The sequence below is a fragment of the Sodiomyces alkalinus genome (genome assembly GCF_003711515.1).
Source record: "Sodiomyces alkalinus F11 unplaced genomic scaffold SODALscaffold_4, whole genome shotgun sequence".
NCBI lineage: Eukaryota > Fungi > Ascomycota > Sordariomycetes > Glomerellales > Plectosphaerellaceae > Sodiomyces > Sodiomyces alkalinus.
The window spans coordinates 416,699-435,662 of NW_021167082.1; the positions used below are offsets into that span (position 1 = coordinate 416,699).

General features: G+C 50.8%; 3 protein-coding genes across 3 annotated transcripts; 2 read left to right on the plus strand and 1 right to left on the minus strand.

Annotated features, from left to right (window-relative positions):
• Positions 1-145: 145 nt before the first annotated feature.
• Positions 146-4,819, minus strand: SODALDRAFT_310178 (P-loop containing nucleoside triphosphate hydrolase protein; the record flags this gene model as incomplete). The annotated part of the gene is made up of 10 exons (XM_028609130.1): positions 146-859; positions 951-1,138; positions 1,218-1,333; positions 1,420-1,949; positions 2,101-2,276; positions 2,347-3,109; positions 3,181-3,327; positions 3,423-3,702; positions 3,796-4,452; positions 4,533-4,819. The coding sequence occupies 10 exons, from the start codon at positions 4,817-4,819 to the stop codon at positions 146-148; spliced, it is 3,858 nt and encodes a 1,285-aa protein (XP_028466799.1).
• Positions 4,820-12,319: 7,500 nt separating this feature from the next.
• SODALDRAFT_150186 (fungal-specific transcription factor domain-containing protein) lies at positions 12,320-15,997 on the plus strand. Its single transcript, XM_028606850.1, has 8 exons — positions 12,320-12,616; positions 12,765-12,788; positions 12,939-13,054; positions 13,181-13,686; positions 13,809-14,104; positions 14,309-14,746; positions 14,855-15,105; positions 15,231-15,997. Exons 1-8 carry the CDS (start codon positions 12,536-12,538, stop codon positions 15,772-15,774), a joined length of 2,256 nt encoding a protein of 751 aa, XP_028466800.1. The 5' UTR covers positions 12,320-12,535; the 3' UTR covers positions 15,775-15,997.
• Positions 15,998-16,398: 401 nt separating this feature from the next.
• SODALDRAFT_323479 (isotrichodermin C-15 hydroxylase) lies at positions 16,399-18,331 on the plus strand (the record flags this gene model as incomplete). The annotated part of the gene is made up of 5 exons (XM_028609806.1): positions 16,399-16,446; positions 16,523-17,734; positions 17,823-17,998; positions 18,057-18,071; positions 18,127-18,331. The coding sequence occupies 5 exons, from the start codon at positions 16,399-16,401 to the stop codon at positions 18,329-18,331; spliced, it is 1,656 nt and encodes a 551-aa protein (XP_028466801.1).
• Positions 18,332-18,964: the final 633 nt, after the last annotated feature.

Genomic DNA, 18,964 nt, shown 5'->3' on the forward strand with positions numbered 1-18,964 from the left:
AAAAAGAAAAAAGAAAAAAGAAAAAAGAAAAAAGAAAAAAGAAAAAAGAAAAAAGAAAAAAGAAAAAAGAAAAAAGAAAAAAGAAAAAAGAAAAAGAGAAAAAGAGAAAAAGAGAAAAAGAGAACGATAGGGAGAACCCTCACAGCTAATCAAGGGCTTGCGCCTCGCACATCTTGCGATACATCCCCCCCTGCGCCGTGAGTTCGGCATGCGTCCCCATCTCCACGATGCGCCCGCCGTAAAACACGCAAATGACATCCGCGTCCTTGATCGTGCTGAGCCGATGCGCCACCGCAATCGTGATGCGCTCGCCCTCCTTCGCCGCCTCCGCCAGCGCGCCCTGCACGATCTTCTCGCTCTCCGTGTCCAGCGCGCTCGTCGCCTCGTCCAGCAGCAGCACCCGCGGGTTGCGGACCAGCGCCCGCGCGATGGCGATCCGTTGCCGCTGGCCGCCCGAGAGCTGCGTCCCGTTCGAGCCTGCCGGCGTGGACATCCCCTCGGGGAGGGAGGAGACGAAGTCCCATGCGTTGGCGGCGCGGAGGGCCGCTTCGATGGTCGAGTCGGGAATGTCAAGCGACAAAGAGGCGGGAGAGGGCTCGCCGGCCTTGTTGTCAGCGGTAGCGTCGTCGGCGAGACCCAGGGCGACGTTTTCGCGGATCGTGCCTTGGAAGAGCGTGGGTTCCTGCTGCACGAGGGAGACGATGCTGCGGTAGAGGCGGGGGTTGAGGTCGGTAAGGGCGGAGCCGTCGATGCGGATGGTCCCGGTTGTTGGGTCGTAGAACCGTTCGAGCATGGCGACCATTGTGGATTTGCCGCAGCCGGAAGCGCCGACTAGGGCGACGAACTGGCCCTTCTTGATCTGATGGCGACGGGCAAAAATCACTGGTTAGTTACGTTACAAGTGACCGAAGGGAGCCAGCCAGCCCCATTAGTATTTTCCTTGAACTCACATGTAGGTCAACACCACGGAGGACAGTCGCATCAGGACGCAGAGGGTACGAGAAGTGGACGTCTTCAAGAGCTATGGGACCACCAGACTTGGGACCATTCTCCCGATTCTCAGCCGTCTCTCGGACGGTCGGCTCCAGCTGGTGCAGCCAGAAGATGTAGTTGGCGGCGTTGATTCCCTTGGTGATGCCTACGCGTAGCACATGTCAGCCCTGAAGATACCCATGCAATGGGGGTCAAGAATGAGAATGCTGGTGGAGCAAACGTACTGGTCGAGAACTGGAATAGCTGGGCGCACGCCTGACCAGCAAGGAAGACGCCGAGGAAGGCGATCATGAAGGCATACATTGTGACGTCGCCGTACGACAAGAGGCGGCAACCATACCTGAGCGGGGAAGGACAAGTCAGTAAACAGAATCATAGACGTTGGGGAATACGAGAGATTCAAGTTGAGGGTAGGGAAAAACACACCAGAAGCCCAGGGCCATAAACCAGTATTCAATAGCCTGGGTGAAGGCGAACCAGATCATCATCACGACCAAAGGACGCTTAGCACCGGAGACGGCATGTTCCAGCTCGGCCGTGTACCTCGTGAGGACGCTCTCCTCGATAGCCAGGGACGAGACGGTGCGAATGGCGTTCACGGCCTCGGAAGCAATCGACGCGCTGGTGCTATGGCGATCCGAGACTTCCCGGTCCAGCTTGGCATCGGCGCGGACTTTGAGGTAGCCGGTGCCGACGAGCGGCGGCAGGCCGGCGCAAACGACGACGAGACCGAGGCGCCAGCTATACGCGATGGCTAGGATGCTGCAGGCACTGAGGTTCAGAAGACCCATGCAGATGAGAGCAATGTTGTACCCCATCAGCTCCAGGATGGCCTGCGGGTTCGAGTCGACCCGGCTCGCCATGGCACCGGTGTTGTTCTCTGGGCGGTCGAAGAACCGGAGGTCCTGACGGAGCATGTCGTTCAGGCTCCGTCTCCTCATTGTGTGATTCAATTGCTGTTGCGAGGGGGAAGAGTCAGCATATACGATCTTGGGAGTGTTTGAGCACGAGATAAAGGGGGGGGGGGGCGAAGAAGAAGAAAAGAAAGAAGAAGAACAGAAAGAAGAAGAAAAAAGGAAGAAAAAAAGAAAAGAAAAAAAAACCTACCTGTGCGACAATGTTACTGGCATAGCCGAGTGAGAAGTAGGCAATGAAACATCCAGCGGCCAGGACGATAAACATGGTGGCATAGAACTCGCCTTCCCGAATCATCTCGGATCCCGTCATGGCAAAGACCTCCATAAAGCTGCCCAGTAGGATGGCCTGACCGGGGAATGCGGCAGCTAAAGGGTAGACAGACCCACGTTAGCAATGCACGAGAGTCGACAACATGGAGATTTTTGTTCTTCCCACCTCCGAGCGCGACGCCACCAAAGACGAAAAAGTAAGCCCATCCCAGGTCCGAGGTCTCCTTGAACAGGCGAAAGACGACGGGTAAGATTCCCAGCTGCTTGTGGAGGTCGTAGTTATCGCGGTCCTTCTGTGATTCCAGACGACCCTGGACCGAAGTGGCGTAGCGTGTCAGGGGCTTGGTGAGGTCGTGGTCCGCGTCCGCTTCTTTGTCGCCGCCGGTCTGCGCGTCGTCTTCCTCGTCGGTGGAAGAGTCTCGTTGCGAGACGGCGAGGTTCTGAATCCTGACCAGCCGGGCGTAGGTGCCGTCCTGGGCGATGAGGGATTCGTGGGTTCCCTGCTCGACGATGCGACCCTTGCTCATGACGACGACGTTGTCGGCCTTGCGGATGGTGGCCAACTTGTGGGCGATGACGATGGTGGTGCGGCCCTCGGATGCCTTGTCGAGTGCCTGCTGGACGATGCTCTCGGCATGGGGGTCAAGGGCGCTGGTGGCCTCGTCTAGGAGGAGGACCTTGGGCTGCGATACCACGCTGCGGGCAATGGCCACTCGTTGCTTCTGACCACCGGAGAGGAGACCGCCACGCTCGCCAATCTGGGTATCGTAGCCCTGGGGCAGTTCGGAGATGAAATCGTGAGCAAAGGCCATCTTGGCGGCCTCCTGGACTCGCTCCATTTGCTCCTCACGAGAAGCGTTCTCCAAGGGAGTGCCGGTCAAGCCATACCGAATGTTATCGAAGACGGATCCGTCGAAGAGAACAGGTTCCTAAAGAGAACGACCGTCAAGTCTGTGCCTTTATAATTTACGTACCGTCTCCCCACAAGCGATCGGCTTACCTGTTGGACGAGGCGGACGTTGGTTCGGAGCCAGTTGAGGTTGAGTTGCTCGATAGGGCGTCCGTCCAGCTTGATGGTACCCGACTTGGTGTTGTACCATCGCTCGATCAGACCCACGATGGTGCTTTTACCCGAGCCAGATTGTCCCTAAAGCGAAGGGGAGTAGGAGAAAACGACGATCAGCAACACTGCTACTCGTATACCGCCGGCAGATTCTCACTCGGGAACGCCTCATTACTCACAACCAGAGCGGTCACTTTGCCTGCAGGGACGTTGAGGGTGAAGTCGTCCAAAACGTTGATTCCAGGTCTCGTAGGGTAGGCAAAGGTGACGTTCTCAATTTCCAAGTGCCCGGTCGTCTCGGAGGGCCTCTCCCCGGACCTGTCGAGGGGGTTGATGGAGGACTCGCGGTCGATTAGGCAAAACAGCTTGGCTGCGGACGAGGCGGCGCGGGTGAAGTCGAGCAAGAACGGAGCTAACATGGTCAAGCTGATGGAGGCAATGACGACGGAAAGCAGGACCCTAAAATGAAAGTCGTCGTCGGGTGAGTCTTCTCATAGTGTACCGCCAGTGAACACGAAACGACGGGGGTGGGAGTAAAGTGTTTTTGCTCACGTGAAAATGTCTCCTGCAGAAGTAATCTCTCCCCTAGCCATCATGTTGATGCCCTGCCAGAAGGCGAGGGCAAAACCGAGATAGATGATGGTGTACTCTGCAGAGAAGAGAATGCCGTAAAGGAGGGAGTTCTTGCTGCCGACCTTATGGGCGTCGGCCAGGTACTTGTCGAACTTGGCCACAAGCCTGGCGCGCATCTCGAAGGCGTGGACGGCACGCGCACTGGCGAGGACGCCCTCGGCGAAGGAGTTGGCCTCGGCGAAGATCTCGAGGATCTTGGTCTCGTAGATGGCCGAGATGCTGCCGATGACACCCATGACGATGATGGTGGCGGGGGCGATGCAGAGGCAGATGAGGGTGAGCTTCCACTGGACGACGAAGGCGATGGTGAAGGCGGTGACGAAGGCGGAGAGGCCCTGGAAGGTGAGGCCGAGCTTTTCGGTGATGCCGCCCTGGATGAGGCGGCCGTTGGATGTGGCCTGGGTGGCAATGGAACCGCCGACGCCGAAGTCGAAGAATGCAACCTCTTGACTCAGGGCGGCACGCAGGTAGGCATGGCGGATGTTCCGAACGATACGGTAAGCGGCGTAGGTCAGGAGGGTGTTGTACGTATAAGAAAGGACGAAGCGAGCAATGCCGAGGTAGACAAAGTAAAGACTATGCAGCGAATCCATGGGGTGTCAGTAGTTCCGGGGCGGGGCCATGCAGTAGGATACATATGCATTGTGCAAACTCACGCGAGGGTAGCGGCGCCATTGCGGAAATCATCAGGGCTATCTAGGCCCATGGCAAAGTCGGTGATGAGGGTGATGAACTGGCCGAAGATGAGGTTCTGGAGAGCAATACCAGCCCCTGAGCAAATGGCGGCGAAGATGCCGACGGCCTGCAACGCATACTCGAGGGGTCCAGCAAAGGTGAAAATTCTCTGAGTAGGAAGCAGGTTAGCACTGTGATGAGTGACTGGTGATGGTGAATAACAATAATATGATGAGCATGACCATGAACCCAGAGATCCAGGTGACATGGGGGTTAAGATGGCGTTCGTACCTTGTAAGCACTGAAGGCGTTCATTTCTTCGGGCATGTTCGGGGTGGGAGGGGAAGCGGAGGCGGAAGCGGAAGCGGAAACGAGAGACTCGTCCTTGCTGGAACGGGCCTTTTCTTCCTTGTCGTTCACATCGTGGTTCTCGTCGGCCGGGGCCGCGGGCTTCTCGTTGTTGGGTTCGGCAGCCATACCGAAGCTGGCTATGGCTGGGGGCTGGGGGAGAGCCGACGCAGTAGAATGGATAATTAAGTAGTCTATGTGGAAGACAAACGGAGCAAGGCGTCAAGAGAAAGTTCCGAATCGAGGAATGTTCCGCCGGATGGAAGGGAAGTGAACAAGGTATGGTGATGGTTCGAAAGCGAAGACTTGCCAGTCTAGTAGACGCAAGATCCGAGTCCCATGCCAGTACTGCAATGTATCCCTTTCTTACTAAAGGAGAAAATATTAAGGAAGAATGAGTGTGAGAATAAACGAACAAAGGGAAAAGGGAGACGGCGAAGTAATTAAGTGATAGAATGCAAGTGATGATGTTTTGTAATCTTTTTCTCCGTCGGGGAGACTTTTTCAGCTTTCTTATCCCGATTACAACTTTCCACTTCCAAGACCACGCGTTGACCAATGCATGTACCTATGCATGTGCCTGACCCGCGGCCACCGAGATTGCGTGCATGTCGGACTTGCGATGTAGTGTAATTAGCGTGGGGATAGAAGTACCCAGGCACATCACTTCTCCTTTGCAGGTATTCGTACATAAGGTAGGTACGAAGACGGAGTAACTATTCTGATGTAAGGTATGATGCCTGTTGGAAGTGCATACCAAACTAAGGCATCAAACTAAGGTAGGTACCTTACCCATAAGGTAGGTACATAAAGCCGAAAGAAACACCTTGCCACTTCAAGGCTAAGGTACCTATAATTCCTTCTCAGTCAGTGCCGGAGTACTTGGATTGCTGTACTCGATACTTCAAAGTCTGTACAACGTACATCCCCTGTTCATGTACAGTCAACCGTTACACCGCGTCCGGTGAAGTCTAAAAGTTTACATCGTCAAACATCTTACAGGAGGTATGAAATACCTACCTTAGTGAATTGCGAATTGCCGCTTGGAGAACGGATACGGATACGATACGGATGAACAAGAGCGGACTTCAGTACCGTATCTGTGCAGACAGCAAGAAGTCCGCAATATGCTTCGGGGGACGGAACTCTCGGCCACCGAACCCTCTTCTTTTCGGATCCCGCAAACCGCGAAAGCCGGACACTACAACGTTCATGTATCCTTTTATTTCTCTTCCTTTGTACTCCGGCCCGTTACCGCGTCCCAATCAGACCAACAGACAAACACAGTCCGACGGAAAGGTAGGCGGGCTGACCATTATGGGTTGCGCGTCGCACCAACGATACGTACCAGGATGACGTCCTTCCAACTATGGAGCCACTCGTCGGATTCGACGGTGCAACGGTAGATTCGACGTCGGATTCAATCCGAACAGAACATCCATTTCCTCTTTTATCATGGGCCCTATGGCATGTGTCATTCTCCATCATCCGGCAGATGGCTAGAGTGCTGACGCAAGAAGGTGCTGACCGTAAGACCAAGAGTCCCGCGGTGTACGGATATGGAAAGCGTTGTTTCTGTCAGATAAAGCGTAGTCAAAATCGTCACAAAATAGGTCAAAATTAATTAAGGCAATTATATATAATTGTAACTGTCTTAGACTGTTAGGGAAACGCTGCCACCGTATTTTATATAGTGTAGATTCTGTAAGCGTCCACCCGGATTATACTCTTAGTAATCCGGCCTATTACATAACCAAAAAGACTATAGTCTATTCGATACACCCCCTAATCGCCCTAAAATGTTAGTTAGGCGATTAAAGCTATTCGTAACCAGTAGATAATCCAGCTATATAATCTATTCGCTGTATCCGCCCTTAAATTCATCCTCTAGGTCCTCTAAATATTCTATCCGGACTTCCTCTAGCTATTTCTGCTATAACCGTTCCCGTATATTTATCACGCCTACCTAAGACCTAAATATCTTAAATTTCTCGCCGTATAACGCCTTCGTTAATCCGTCTACTACTATTTCTGCGCTTATAACATATATTACGAGTATTTACCCTTATTCCTTTACTTAATATAACTAGTAGCCGTGGATATCGACGTGGCGGAGGCGCGTTATTAATATACTAATCTCTTAATTAACTAATCGAATTATTTAGTTATTATCGTATAAGATTCTTAATTCCGGATTATTAAATTCTACTCCTATACTAAATAATAGGCGTTATATAAAGATACCCTCTTTTATACCTTATACTAACGCTAATAGCTCTACTTCCATTATAGACATTATGACTATATCCTACTTATTAGCGCGCTACGCTATTATACCGCTAAATAAGCGTATTATATACGCTTAACTACTCTTTCGATTAAGGGTATTATCGGTAAATAAGGCGTTAGTATAGATTTCGATAGTATCGCTACCCCCTAGTTTTAACGTAAACGATTAGCTATTAATTAGATAAAGGATTAGATAATCGGCGGCCTTATAATAAATAGGCCCTGGATTAACGTTAAACCGGTATAGCCTAGATACTATAAACGCGATATCATAGCACGATATTACTACTACGTATAGTATAGATCCTGTCTTCCGTTAATAGCTTTTAACGTCCGTCGAGGTCCCTAAATAGGGTAGTAGTTCTACGATCTTAATTAGGTGCGTTAGGCGATAGTTACTACTATACTTACTATTTAGCTTTAAAAGACGTTCTAATTTAATAACGCAGTCGCGTTATAATAGCTAGATTTTACGGGCGGCGCGGTCGCGAATAACCTTAATACTAAGGAACTGTTATAGAGGATCGCTACCTTATAGGTTATAATAGCGTTATAGATTATAATAGCATTATAGGTTATTAACGGCCTGCTTTATCTACGCCTTATATTATTTCTTATAAGTAATAACGATATCGTTAACGTAGAAGAATAGGATTAAACCGCGGCGTAGAAAATAACACGGTTCTTACGGCACTATCTAGAAGTCGTCCGCTAAAAGGATAGCTAAAAAGTGCTTTTACTAAAGTAGTAAAGACTCCTTAAGTCTATATAACGCCTTTTTCAGGTGTAAACGACTCCTAGGGGCTAAAAAGCCTAGCGGCGGGTATATAAAGATATCGTGGGGGAGGGGCGCGTGTATAAACGCGTTTATAATATTAAATTATAATAGCGTAAGGTTAAATCGGGCAACAATAGCTATTAACGCGCGGAATAACCATCCGGCTAGTATTACTATATATATCTCCTCAAGCGAGAATTAATACTACTAATCTCCTTATACTATAAGCCCTACCTTATATTTATATAGAAACCTATACTTATCGAACTTATATATTATTACCTATATCGAATTAAGAATCTAATATCTATCTACTACGGACGCTGGTACCCGTATCCACGACCTTATCTCTTTATAGCTCTGTAGGTAATCTTCTTATACCTATCGGAATAAGTGGCCGTAAGGGTATAAGGGTATATCGTGAGGGTTCTTCGGAGGAGGAGGGAGGTCTTTACAGTGGATCTTCACGGCCGTCGGGGTAACTACCGGAGCACCCGCCAAAATAACCGCCGGGGTTATATTTCCTAAGATAGCCTCCCGGGATATACTTCCGGTAGTTACCGCTAAGGCCGTGGATTTATAGGGTATTATTAAGCGTCGCTATAACGCTATAAGCGTAGATCTTTTTAACCGTAACTTAGTTAGCGGAGTCCTATTTAACGTGTATATATTAGATACGTAACGGCTAGCGTTAAATACTATAACCTAATAGTCTCTTTTCTAGCTATCTCCTTACCGAATTAGTTACGCTCCTTTATTTAATAAAAGCCCTATAGCCGTAACTATAGGGGTATCGTAGTACCGTATTCCGTTATCCTAGAACTCTACGGCCGTAGGGGTATTACGGTTTCCTAATATAATGGCTACTATTAGCGCTATACCCGATAGCGGGGTTACTAATAGAGTAGGAAGTAATAGATCGGGCGGATATAGACGGTAATTAGGCGCTATACTGGCTAAATCACACTATTCGTGATCTAAATCTTATCCTAATTAACTCGAAATAGCCTCCTTTACCCCTTTACGGCCGGGTATTACGGACTATAACCTTAACGGTAAAGCCGTCGAGGAAGGGGATCCGGGGGCGTTTATCCCCGGATCTAATAATTCAAAATAAGTAGTTATATAAAGGGGGGGGTCCTTAGCTTATACGTCTATAAACGGCCGTGAATCTCTAGCCCTCTCCTACTCGATCTAACTAATTAGGTCTTCTAATTACTCCTCGGTTAATTAACGGAGGTCGTCCTTAAAGGTAGCGATATCGCCGTTAAAGAAGGCGTGTTCGTTAAAATCTATATCGCGCGTTCGAATAATGCGGTTATAGCGGCGTAGGCTAGGCACCTAGATACGGAAAATATTAGTAGAATCGTAGCCGACGAGGTAGCTGATATAGGCGCGAGGAGCGATACGATTTAATAGCTTATTAGCAGCCTTCTAGACGTCCTTTATTATCGCGTACGCCTTATAGCTATAAGCTTAAAGGTATAATAAAATCGGCTTCCTTTTAAAGAGGACCTTATATAGCGTTTTCTAGTCCTTATTATACTGCCTTCGTGGCGTGCGGTTATAAACGTATATAGCCGTGGGAATAGCCTTAGGCTATATAAATAGTGGTAGTTTTACGTGGATATTTATCGTACGACCCTTCGAAATAACTATAGTAGTAGCGCGTTCGGCACCCCTATTCTATACTTAAGTGTTAGTAGTAGATACCTCTAAAAGGATACCCTCGCCATGCAGGAATTAGGTGATATCGTGGGATTAAGTTAGCTCGTTATTAGATTCGAAAACGCGCACCTTATAGTCTAATTAGCGGTTTACCCAGGCGAGGAATTCCTTAATTATTACGAGGATATCCACTGCCAGCTTACTCTTTATAACGTAGGTGGCTGTAAAACCACTATAATAGTCAGTAAAAAATATAAACCTCGAGTCCCTGTCGGACGTTCGTTTAAAATCCGTGAAATTAATCGCCTATCGCTCCCCTGCATAGGCAGGTGTAGTGCGAGGACGCCTACTAATATACCGTTTTATCTTTATAAGCTCGTAGGCCTTATAGTCGATAGTTATTAGTCCCTTATTTTAACCCCCTGCGTCTACTCTTCTAGGTGCCGAAGTGGTTTAGGGCCTACGTGTCTTAGACATAGATACTATAAGATACCCTCTGCTATGCTTAGATACCGTATCGTCGATTTATAGACGGCTTTTCGGGTAGCAGAAGAAGAAGAGCCTAGAAAAGCAGCCGCAGATTAGTTAGAGGGCATGTATTTAATAACGGTTTAATCGAAGTAATAACTTAGCTAGTATAGTATAGATCTATCAGAACACCGAATATAGGTATTTAGTGGCTTCTAATCCTACTAGTATCCTCGAAGACGTAGGCGTTAGTTAGAGATTAAATTATAGGCAAAATCCTCGTAGTATACGATATTTAATAGCCTAAAATCGAGGCCTCCTATTAGTCCGTTTAATCTCACGGTCACGTTACCGTAACCTTTAATAGGCAGGGATAAACTACCGGCTACTACGTAGTCCCCCTATATAGCGGGTATAAAATTAAAAAAAACGGGAAAAATCGTTAAATATATAAATAGTAGCGCCGGAATCGAGGATAGCAGAGGTTCGAAGAGAGTAACTAATAGTAGCGCTTCTTGCTATAAAGCTAACGGCGTAAAAGACGCTGCTACGGATACTACGGACGCTACTATAGTCGAGTCACGCCTCTTTAAGCTATACTAAGTCCCGGCTTGTATCCTTCTTTACCTTCTTTACGGCACGCAGTTCTTCCACTTCCGCGCATAGCGAGGGGTTATATTTAAGGATCCGTTAGACGGTTATTTTAGTACTCTTAAAGGGTATCTAATCGTTATATACCGTATCCGGGAATAGATAGAAGTAGGCGTTAATATTATAGCTAGGTATAGCGTATACGCGGTAGATCTAACCTCTCTATAGAGTAGATTAGCGGCGTTTAGAAGAGGAACGGTTAGCTAAAGCAGCTAAAGGTATAGTTATAGATACCGCGGTAGTAGGATTCTTAGCTTTATTCTTCCCACGGCCGCCCTTCTTACGGGGCTTAGCCGTGGCCTTTAAGGTATCTTTACCCTCTTCGCTTCCGGTGTATAGTGCAGGGAATACTGTAGTGCGGTGGCTTCCGCGTTTTCCTTAGTCTTTAAGTCTGGTATTGATAGATTTCTGACCAAGGGTATAAAGATCTTCGGGTATAACTACTTGGTTATCTATAAGGCGTCCCTCGGCCTTAGTCTAATCGCGGCCGGTATAGGGACGTATACCTCTAAAGAAGTCTATAACCTATATATACGTGGCGGGCTTCGAACTGGTATCTTTATAGCTTTATAGCAGTAGCTGCCACTTATCTAACTACTTCCCGAGCTTCTTAAGGCTATTCGTAGGATAACGAGTATACTTAATACACTCTTCGTGGGTGTCGGTTTAGCGGGTAGCTAAGTACTAATCCGTATCGCATTTAACGGCTTTATACACCTCGCGCGGTATGCCTCCTCGTAGCAGTTATCTACGGCTTTAGTCGATAGTATTAACCTGCTAGGTTAGTATAGCGTTAATCCCCTTTAGGTAGCTATCGTATTACGCTTATAGGATCTTTTAGCGCGCGATTTCGACGTCGTACGCCTTCTAGCCGGCGTCTATAAGGTCGAGATATTACGTGGGGGTACGCCTAGGCGTTATAGAAGGGAAAGAGTCGTAACTCGGTATTATAGGCTCCTCCGGGGATTAAGTCGGATCGACTAGGCGGAGAAACCTCTACATGTTATTATAGGTGGTAACCGATTCGTATAGGCATTGCTAGAGCTCCTAATCCTTATAGGTTTTATATATAATAGGGCTAAGATATAATATCTTAATAGTTATTTATAGATTAACACGCGATATCGGCGTAGCTAGATAGCTTCTTAAATTGGTAGTAGTAGTAAAGGTAAAAAGGTAGGTAAAATAGGTATATCTTTACTTAGTAAGTAAGACTCTTAATTATCAGATAAAGCGTAGTCAAAATCATCACAAAATAGGTCAACATTAATTAAGGCAATTATATACAATTATAACTATCTCAGACCGTCAGGGAAACGCTACCACCGTATTTTATATAGTGCAGATTCTGCAAGCGTCCACCCGGATTATACTCTTGGCAATCCGGCCCATTACGTAACCGAAAAGACTGGTCTATTCGACAGTTTCTCCAAGTTCAAGCTTGTTCTTCTGACCCCCACACAGGTCCGAAATGCATGATTAGTCATCCGTCACCCGGATTCTGGGGAACTGTCTCATGCCCATCGCTCCCGTCTCATGCTTGACCAAGCTCGTTTGTGCTTCCATCCATTTCAGTCAACTTCACCCAATAGATGTCTTTCTGGGGGCTAACCGCTTAACTCACCTCATTTTAGGGGCACGAAGCCTCCATTGCACTGAACGCGTTCCTCGGGCCCCGATTCACCTGTTTCGTTGCACCGTCTTGTCAGCAGTCCTACATTCTGATATTTCCCCCATCTGCGTTCCCCGTCCCCTTCGGGTGATCTCATCTTGCAGCTTCTCATGGAAGAGAGCCAGACCGATGGCCAGGGGGCCAGTGGCCCTGACGAAGCACCCGAGCCTTCTTTTCCCACCCGCAGAGCTGTTAGTCTTCTTGATATTCCCCTTCGACGTACGGTCATGTACCTACTTTATATTACTGCGCTTCCACCATCCAGCCCAGGCCTCCTGTCTCGGCGCTTTCGCATGTCTCAATGCTGACACACATCGTATATTGCCGCTCTTATACTAGTGCGATGCATGTCGTTCCCGCAAGGTCTGTTCTTGTTAATCCCTCGCGACCTTCTCATCACCCATCTCGGACCTTGAGAGTCATTTTGGGCTTCCTGATACATTGCACTCAGTGTCTCACCATTCTCGAGGCCCCTAGGCGACGAAGAGAACAAGGGAACTGACATGGCTTTAGGTCCGCTGTAATCGAGAATCTCCTTGCTCTCACTGCCTGCAAGCGAAGATTGAGTGCACCCACGCAGACAGCAGGCCCAGGGAGAAGCGCACCCGTGTGCTCATCACTCCACAATAGTAAGTCGAAGCCACATAGCCATCCCAGCCCGGGCCAAAGTCTGTCTCCCTGGCCCGCAATGCTTCCTCTCCCCTTCCGGTCACGACATACCATACCACTCACACAACGTTGCCCTTACCCCGTAGTGAGAGGAAGATTGACCTCATCGACCGCCGGCTCGAGGGCGTCATCCGTCTGCTAGAAGATCTGAAAACCAACTTACCCGCCTCTAATACGCAACCACAACCTCCCACGCAAAACTTCAATGACAGCTCCCACGCCGGCGTCAAAGCCAACCCTACCGCTACCATATCAACCTCGACATGTCCATGTCCAACCCCACCTAACCATGCCCTCCCCCATATCCCCGGGGGTTCCGTCATCGAAGGGGACTCGTCTCTCACTGCCCACTCGGTCTTCGCCAACGAGTTCCTCCAAAAGGTGGTCAACACCGAGTCGTTGCAGGACGCCAGTCTGGAGATGCGCGAAACCCTCGACTCCCTACATCACATCGTCAACGCCCTGAAACAGCCGACAGCCTCGAGCGAAATGACGTATCCGAATGCAAGACGCTTGCCCCGTCCTTCCTCCAAGCACGGCTCCGAAATGCCTCCCATCACAAAAGCCGTCGCAATGATACGCCTTGCCAAGTGTTAGTTGCCAACCGAGCATGCCTCGCCCACTGAGGGCGTCGTGTGTGCCCTCTGTCTCTTATGCACATCTGGATACCCTCTTGAGCTGACCTGTCGCTGCGACCCATGTATTGCATTGCAGCTCACAGCTTAGTGTCGACCACTTGGATGTTCGAGTTGATCCCCATGCAGCACTTCTCCGAGGTCTGCCTGGGCGTCTACTTCGCCGACGATTACAGCGAGGCCGACTTCATCTCGGCTAACGCGGGTCTCCATTGCATGTTCCAGGACTACGCCAACATGCATGCCGCGGGGTCCGAGAAGGAGGAATACCTTCGCTTCGCCCGAATGTGCCGCGAGAACCTCGAAACCGCCCTGGCCAACTTGCCGCTCCATCTCCCGACGACCTCGGACTCCATTATCGCTCTTCTTTTCGGGGTATGTGACATGACGTTGGGCAGACAAGTTTTTTTTATTTGGTTTCCTTTTTCCCCCCTTTCCCCTTTTTTTCTTCTTTTTCTTTTTTCTTCCTTTTCTTTTTTCTTCCTCTTATTATTAAACCCTTTCCCTTGCCATTTGCATCTCACGACAAGGGAATCTGGAAGAAAACTAAAAAAACTGACGAGAATTGCTGGCAAAAAGACATTCTACACCATCGAAATATCAAAACCGTCCCTTGCGTGGGCCTTAATCTCCAAATCATCGGAGCTCTGCCAAACTCTTGGCTATCATCGAGCGAGCTCTTTCAAGAACGACACACCTGTGGAAAGGAAGCTCAAACTGATGCTCTTCTGGTCCACATACTTTCTCGAAAAGAGCCTGTCTCTCCGCCTCGGACGTGCGTCGACTATACAAGACTGGGACGTGACCACCCCGCTACCAACGCCGACCAGTCCCGACGACAGTCCCTTCATGGCGTATTGCAGCCTCTGGGTCAAGGCTGCCGGGTGCCAGGGCGATATATATCAGCAGCTCTACAGCCCTGATTCTCTCACCCAGCCCGACCACGTCCGGGAAGCCCGAGTGAGGAGACTGGTCTCTCAACTGGAAGACATCTCTGCCAAAGTGTCTACCATGTCTGTAAGTTTTCCTCTTCCTTCTTGGGGGCGATCGAGCAATAATCCTAGATTGAGACGTGGTTTTGAGAGGTCGAAGTTGACGTTTTGTAACCTCAACCCCCCAACACAGGCCGAATGGGTCAAGAAGGCGAAGCAAATTGTAGGAGACACCATGGTGGAGTTCTTCCTCGTTTCCGACGACGTCCTCTATCTGTCGCTTCTCACCCTCGTATATCGAGCGGCCCCTCGCCCAGCTTCATCGCCCACCACCTTCAGCGACGAGTGCATCAAAGCTGCGCGCGCGACGCTGGCTAGGCACCAGGACTGCATGGAAGTCCTGGAGAAGTCCAATTCGATCTTCTTCCCGACTTATGTCCACTGGTATGCCGTGATTCCATTGTGGCTCGTCCCTCCTTGCCCAACGCCGTACACTGTTACACTGCCTTTGTCGATTATAGCCGACCGACCGACCGACCGACCTGACCCACCCGGCTAACTTCGCCTAGGACGCTACTCTTCTCCCCCTTTATCCCGTTTATCGTCATCTTCTGCCAGGTCATTGAGACGCTGGACCAGGCCGACCTGGCGCGCCTGCACCAATTTGTCACGTCCATACAGTCAGCACCGGCCCTCTCGGAGGCAGCAGCCAAGATGCACCGCCTGTTCCAAGTTCTCTACAGCGTGGCCCTGCGCTACGTCGAGTTCCGCATCGCGACACCGCCGGCGGGGCAGTTGCAGGCGAGCGCCGAGATGGAAGGGTACCTGGCTGCTTTGGGCTTTCCTTCGACTGGCCTCGGCGACGCGCAGCAGCATCAACAGCAGCAGAACCCACACGAGGAACAGTCACAACAAACACCCGACTTTGGCAATAGCCCGTTCGGCCAGGGAGTACCGGGAAATGTGGGGGCGCTCGGTGAAGGCCAGCAGCGGGCCGTCAACCCCATGATGTGGATGGGTAACGGAGCACAGCTGGAGGATTGGTTTTACAGCAACCAGCAAATGATGGGACTGCTCCAGCAGTCAGACTTCACGTTTCCTCATCAAAACTAGACGAGTGTTCCTCTGTCACGAGACTGGAAACGAGACCACAACTTGCAACACCGACTCTTGTGGGGGAATAAGAGAGCGAACGGTCTGTGGGAAATTGAAGTCCTCAAGTTTCCCCCTCGACTCTTTGCAGATGGGTCCTTAATTCTTAGAAATGAATGCTTTTGAGTGAAACGGGCTCGGTCTAATCACTGGAACAGCGGACAGACATACATCCGACCTTCAGCAGACTAGGCTTGAAACCGACCCGATCTCCGCTCGGTCCGAAAGTCTGATGATTTTGTATGACCCTAGTCTAGTGTGCAACGACCCGGACTCTGGGAATCACAAGCTTTACTTTCGCAAAGGTTGGAACGCTCTAGCGTCTCGCCACCAGCGGCGCGTGGGACCGTTGGAACCGTTGGAACCTACGGGAGTAAGCGTTTCCCAAACGGTAGGACAACGCACACCTACCTATGGTATGGACGATGCGATGCTCCAGGTAGATATATGGGAAGGGGGGAAACACGGTGAGGGGGGAATAGGCGTATATATATACCGTGGTTACCGTCGTCTCGAGTGGTGAGAGGGGCCTGAATCTCCTCTTCATAGCCGTTACGTCGCACAAAGTTGAGCTTATATCCCATCATGGCGAGAGAAAAGACTATCTCGCTCCTGGCGGCTGCCGTTGGTCTGGTATGTCGAGTCCGAATGCGATTCCCAACTTCGTCAAGGCTCGATCCCATCCAAACGAAGTACTGAGAATATTTAGTACATCCTCTACAGGCTCTTACGAATCATCTACAACCTCTTCTACCACCCGCTCCGCTCCTTTCCAGGTCCGCCCCTCTACCGCGCCTCCCGACTCCCCATCGCCCTCGCCCAGGTAGACGGAAAGCGCTCGTTCCGCATCCAGTCGCTGCACGACCAATACGGGCCGGTGGTGCGCATCGCGCCGAACCACCTCAGCTTCACAGACCCGCAGGCCTTCCGCGACGTGTACGGAACCCGCAAAAAGGCGTCGTCGCTGCCGAAGGCCCCGGCGTCGAGCCTGGCGTCAGCGCGCAGCATACCCGAACTGCCCAAAGCAGACGAGTTCTACCGCGTCGACAAGTCGTTCCCGCGGAACATCGTCTCGGAGGAACTAACGCAGCACCGGGCGCTACGGCACGCTCTCGCGCCTTCGTTTAGCGAAAAGGCGATACGGGCGCAGGAGGGGCTTATCACGGGGTATGTCGACAAGTTGATCTCGCGCATGCGGGCGGCGTGCGCCGAAGCCGAAGCCGAAACCGAAACCGAAGGCGCGCCGCACGACGGAGGGAAGGCGGTGCTGGATATGAAGGAGCACTACAACTGGTCGACCTTCGACGTCATCGGCGACCTCGTCTTCGGCGAGCCGTTCGGGTGTCTGGAGATGGGCAAGACGCACGACTGGGTGCGTGCCATCTCCAGCTTCATCCGCGAGGAGACGCGGCTGCGCGCCCTGGTCTACCTGGGCCACGAGTCGCTGGCGGAGATGCTGTTCCGCATGGCGGTGTTCAGCGCGCAGTCGAGGCGGATACGGCGGTACACGTGCGAGAAGCTGGACGAGCGGCTGGCGGCGGTGGACCGGAACGAGGAGCGGAGGGCGGACCTGTTCGGGGAGATGCTGAAGAAGCGGGATGCGCTCGACCTCGAGTACGGCCATCTCATGAGCAACTCGATGGTCCTCGTCCTGGCGGGGTCCGAGACCACGGCCACGCTGCTCGCCGGTGCGACCTACCTGCTCACCACCCACCCGGCCGTCCTGGAACGAGCGACGCGTGAGGTGCGGGAGAGGTTTTCTTCCGCGGACGAGATCAACTTTACGTCGGTTAGCCAGTTGAAGTACATGCTCGCGGTGCTCAGCGAGACGTTTCGGTGTTACCCGCCGGTCCTGTCGGGGCTGGTGCGGAAGGTACCCAAGGCGGGGCAGATGATCGCCGGACATTTTGTACCAGAGGGGGTATGTTTTCTCTTACGAGAATTCTCTGCAGTTGAACATCCCTCACCTGATCGGTAATGGAATGGGCTAACCGTTGCCAATCCGTTAGACGTTGGTCGAAGTGGCACAGTGGGCTGCCAACCATGATGCGCAGAATTGGGCCGACCCCTGGGTCTTCAACCCGGACCGGTTCATGGACGGCGAGGCGGAAGCCATGGCCAAAGGGAACCGGTTCGACGCCCTGCAGCCCTTCAACGTAGGGCCGCGCAACTGTATCGGCAAGAAGTGAGTCTCTTTGCGTCTATTGTCTCTTTTTTTCCTTTTTTTCTTTTCTTTTCCGGAGGTATAATCACTGGAGGTGAGTGTTGGACAATGGACAGATGTGCTGACGTTGCTTTTTTTACGGCGTGTAGTCTCGCATACGCTGAAATGCGCCTCATCATGGCCCGCGTGCTGTTCGAGTTCGATCTGGAGCTTCATGGCGAGAGCCAGAACTGGATTGAACGGCAGAAGGAATATATCATCTGGAACAAACTGCCATTGAAGATTGGTTTGAAGCGCGCGGTGAACTATGGGCAGGGTAGGGGACCCAGGAGATGTGAGGCTGTGAGGCTGTGAGGCTGTGAACTGAGCAGGTATCCTGTCGACGCAAAGCCGACTTGGAGGTTTGGAGGCGTGGCTGGGAGCTTGGACTTGGGAGTAGTCAAGTCCAAAGACTTTGTCGGACACTGATAATGTTTTTATCCTATCCCACATTGGAGACTTGTCCATTTCGTGAGATGCAAGAAAGTGGTGGCGGCGTGCGGCGTGCGGCGTGCCGGGTGCGGATGAGCCCCTGAACTGCCCGTGGTCCAAGCGTTGGCAGCTGAATAAGCTCAGGTTCGGGTGCCCGTTTTCTTCCGGGCCGGATTCACCAAGTCCGGTGTACTCCGTACTGGAATGCTAGAATACCTTGCGTGGGGGAAGAACTCAATTGGCAGGGTACTTTGACTGTTAGCAAAGTTCCCTGTATCACACACCCATAATAGTTAATATTCAGTGTTGCGCCTCGACTGCCCCACGTCATGATTTTTAGCCCTCACTTACAATAAGTCAAAGCCTTACTTAAGCCTCATTATTATAGCGCAAAAGGACTTGGTAAGTTGGTTCACCCCAAGCCCACGACCTCACTCGACCTCTTTCCTCTCCACCTTCTTGCCTCTCTCTGACCCCTTCACGGATATCGAAAGCCTGAGGGCCGATTTGACCATC

Bases quoted from the DNA above. Each gene is read 5' to 3' on its own strand.
- SODALDRAFT_150186 (XM_028606850.1), top strand. From the start codon at position 12,536: ATGGAAGAGAGCCAGACCGATGGCCAGGGGGCCAGTGGCCCTGACGAA. The intron at 12,789-12,938 runs GTCTGTTCTTGT...ACATGGCTTTAG, and splicing joins ATGCATGTCGTTCCCGCAAG to GTCCGCTGTAATCGAGAATC. The intron at 14,105-14,308 runs GTATGTGACATG...GCTGGCAAAAAG, and splicing joins TTATCGCTCTTCTTTTCGGG to ACATTCTACACCATCGAAAT.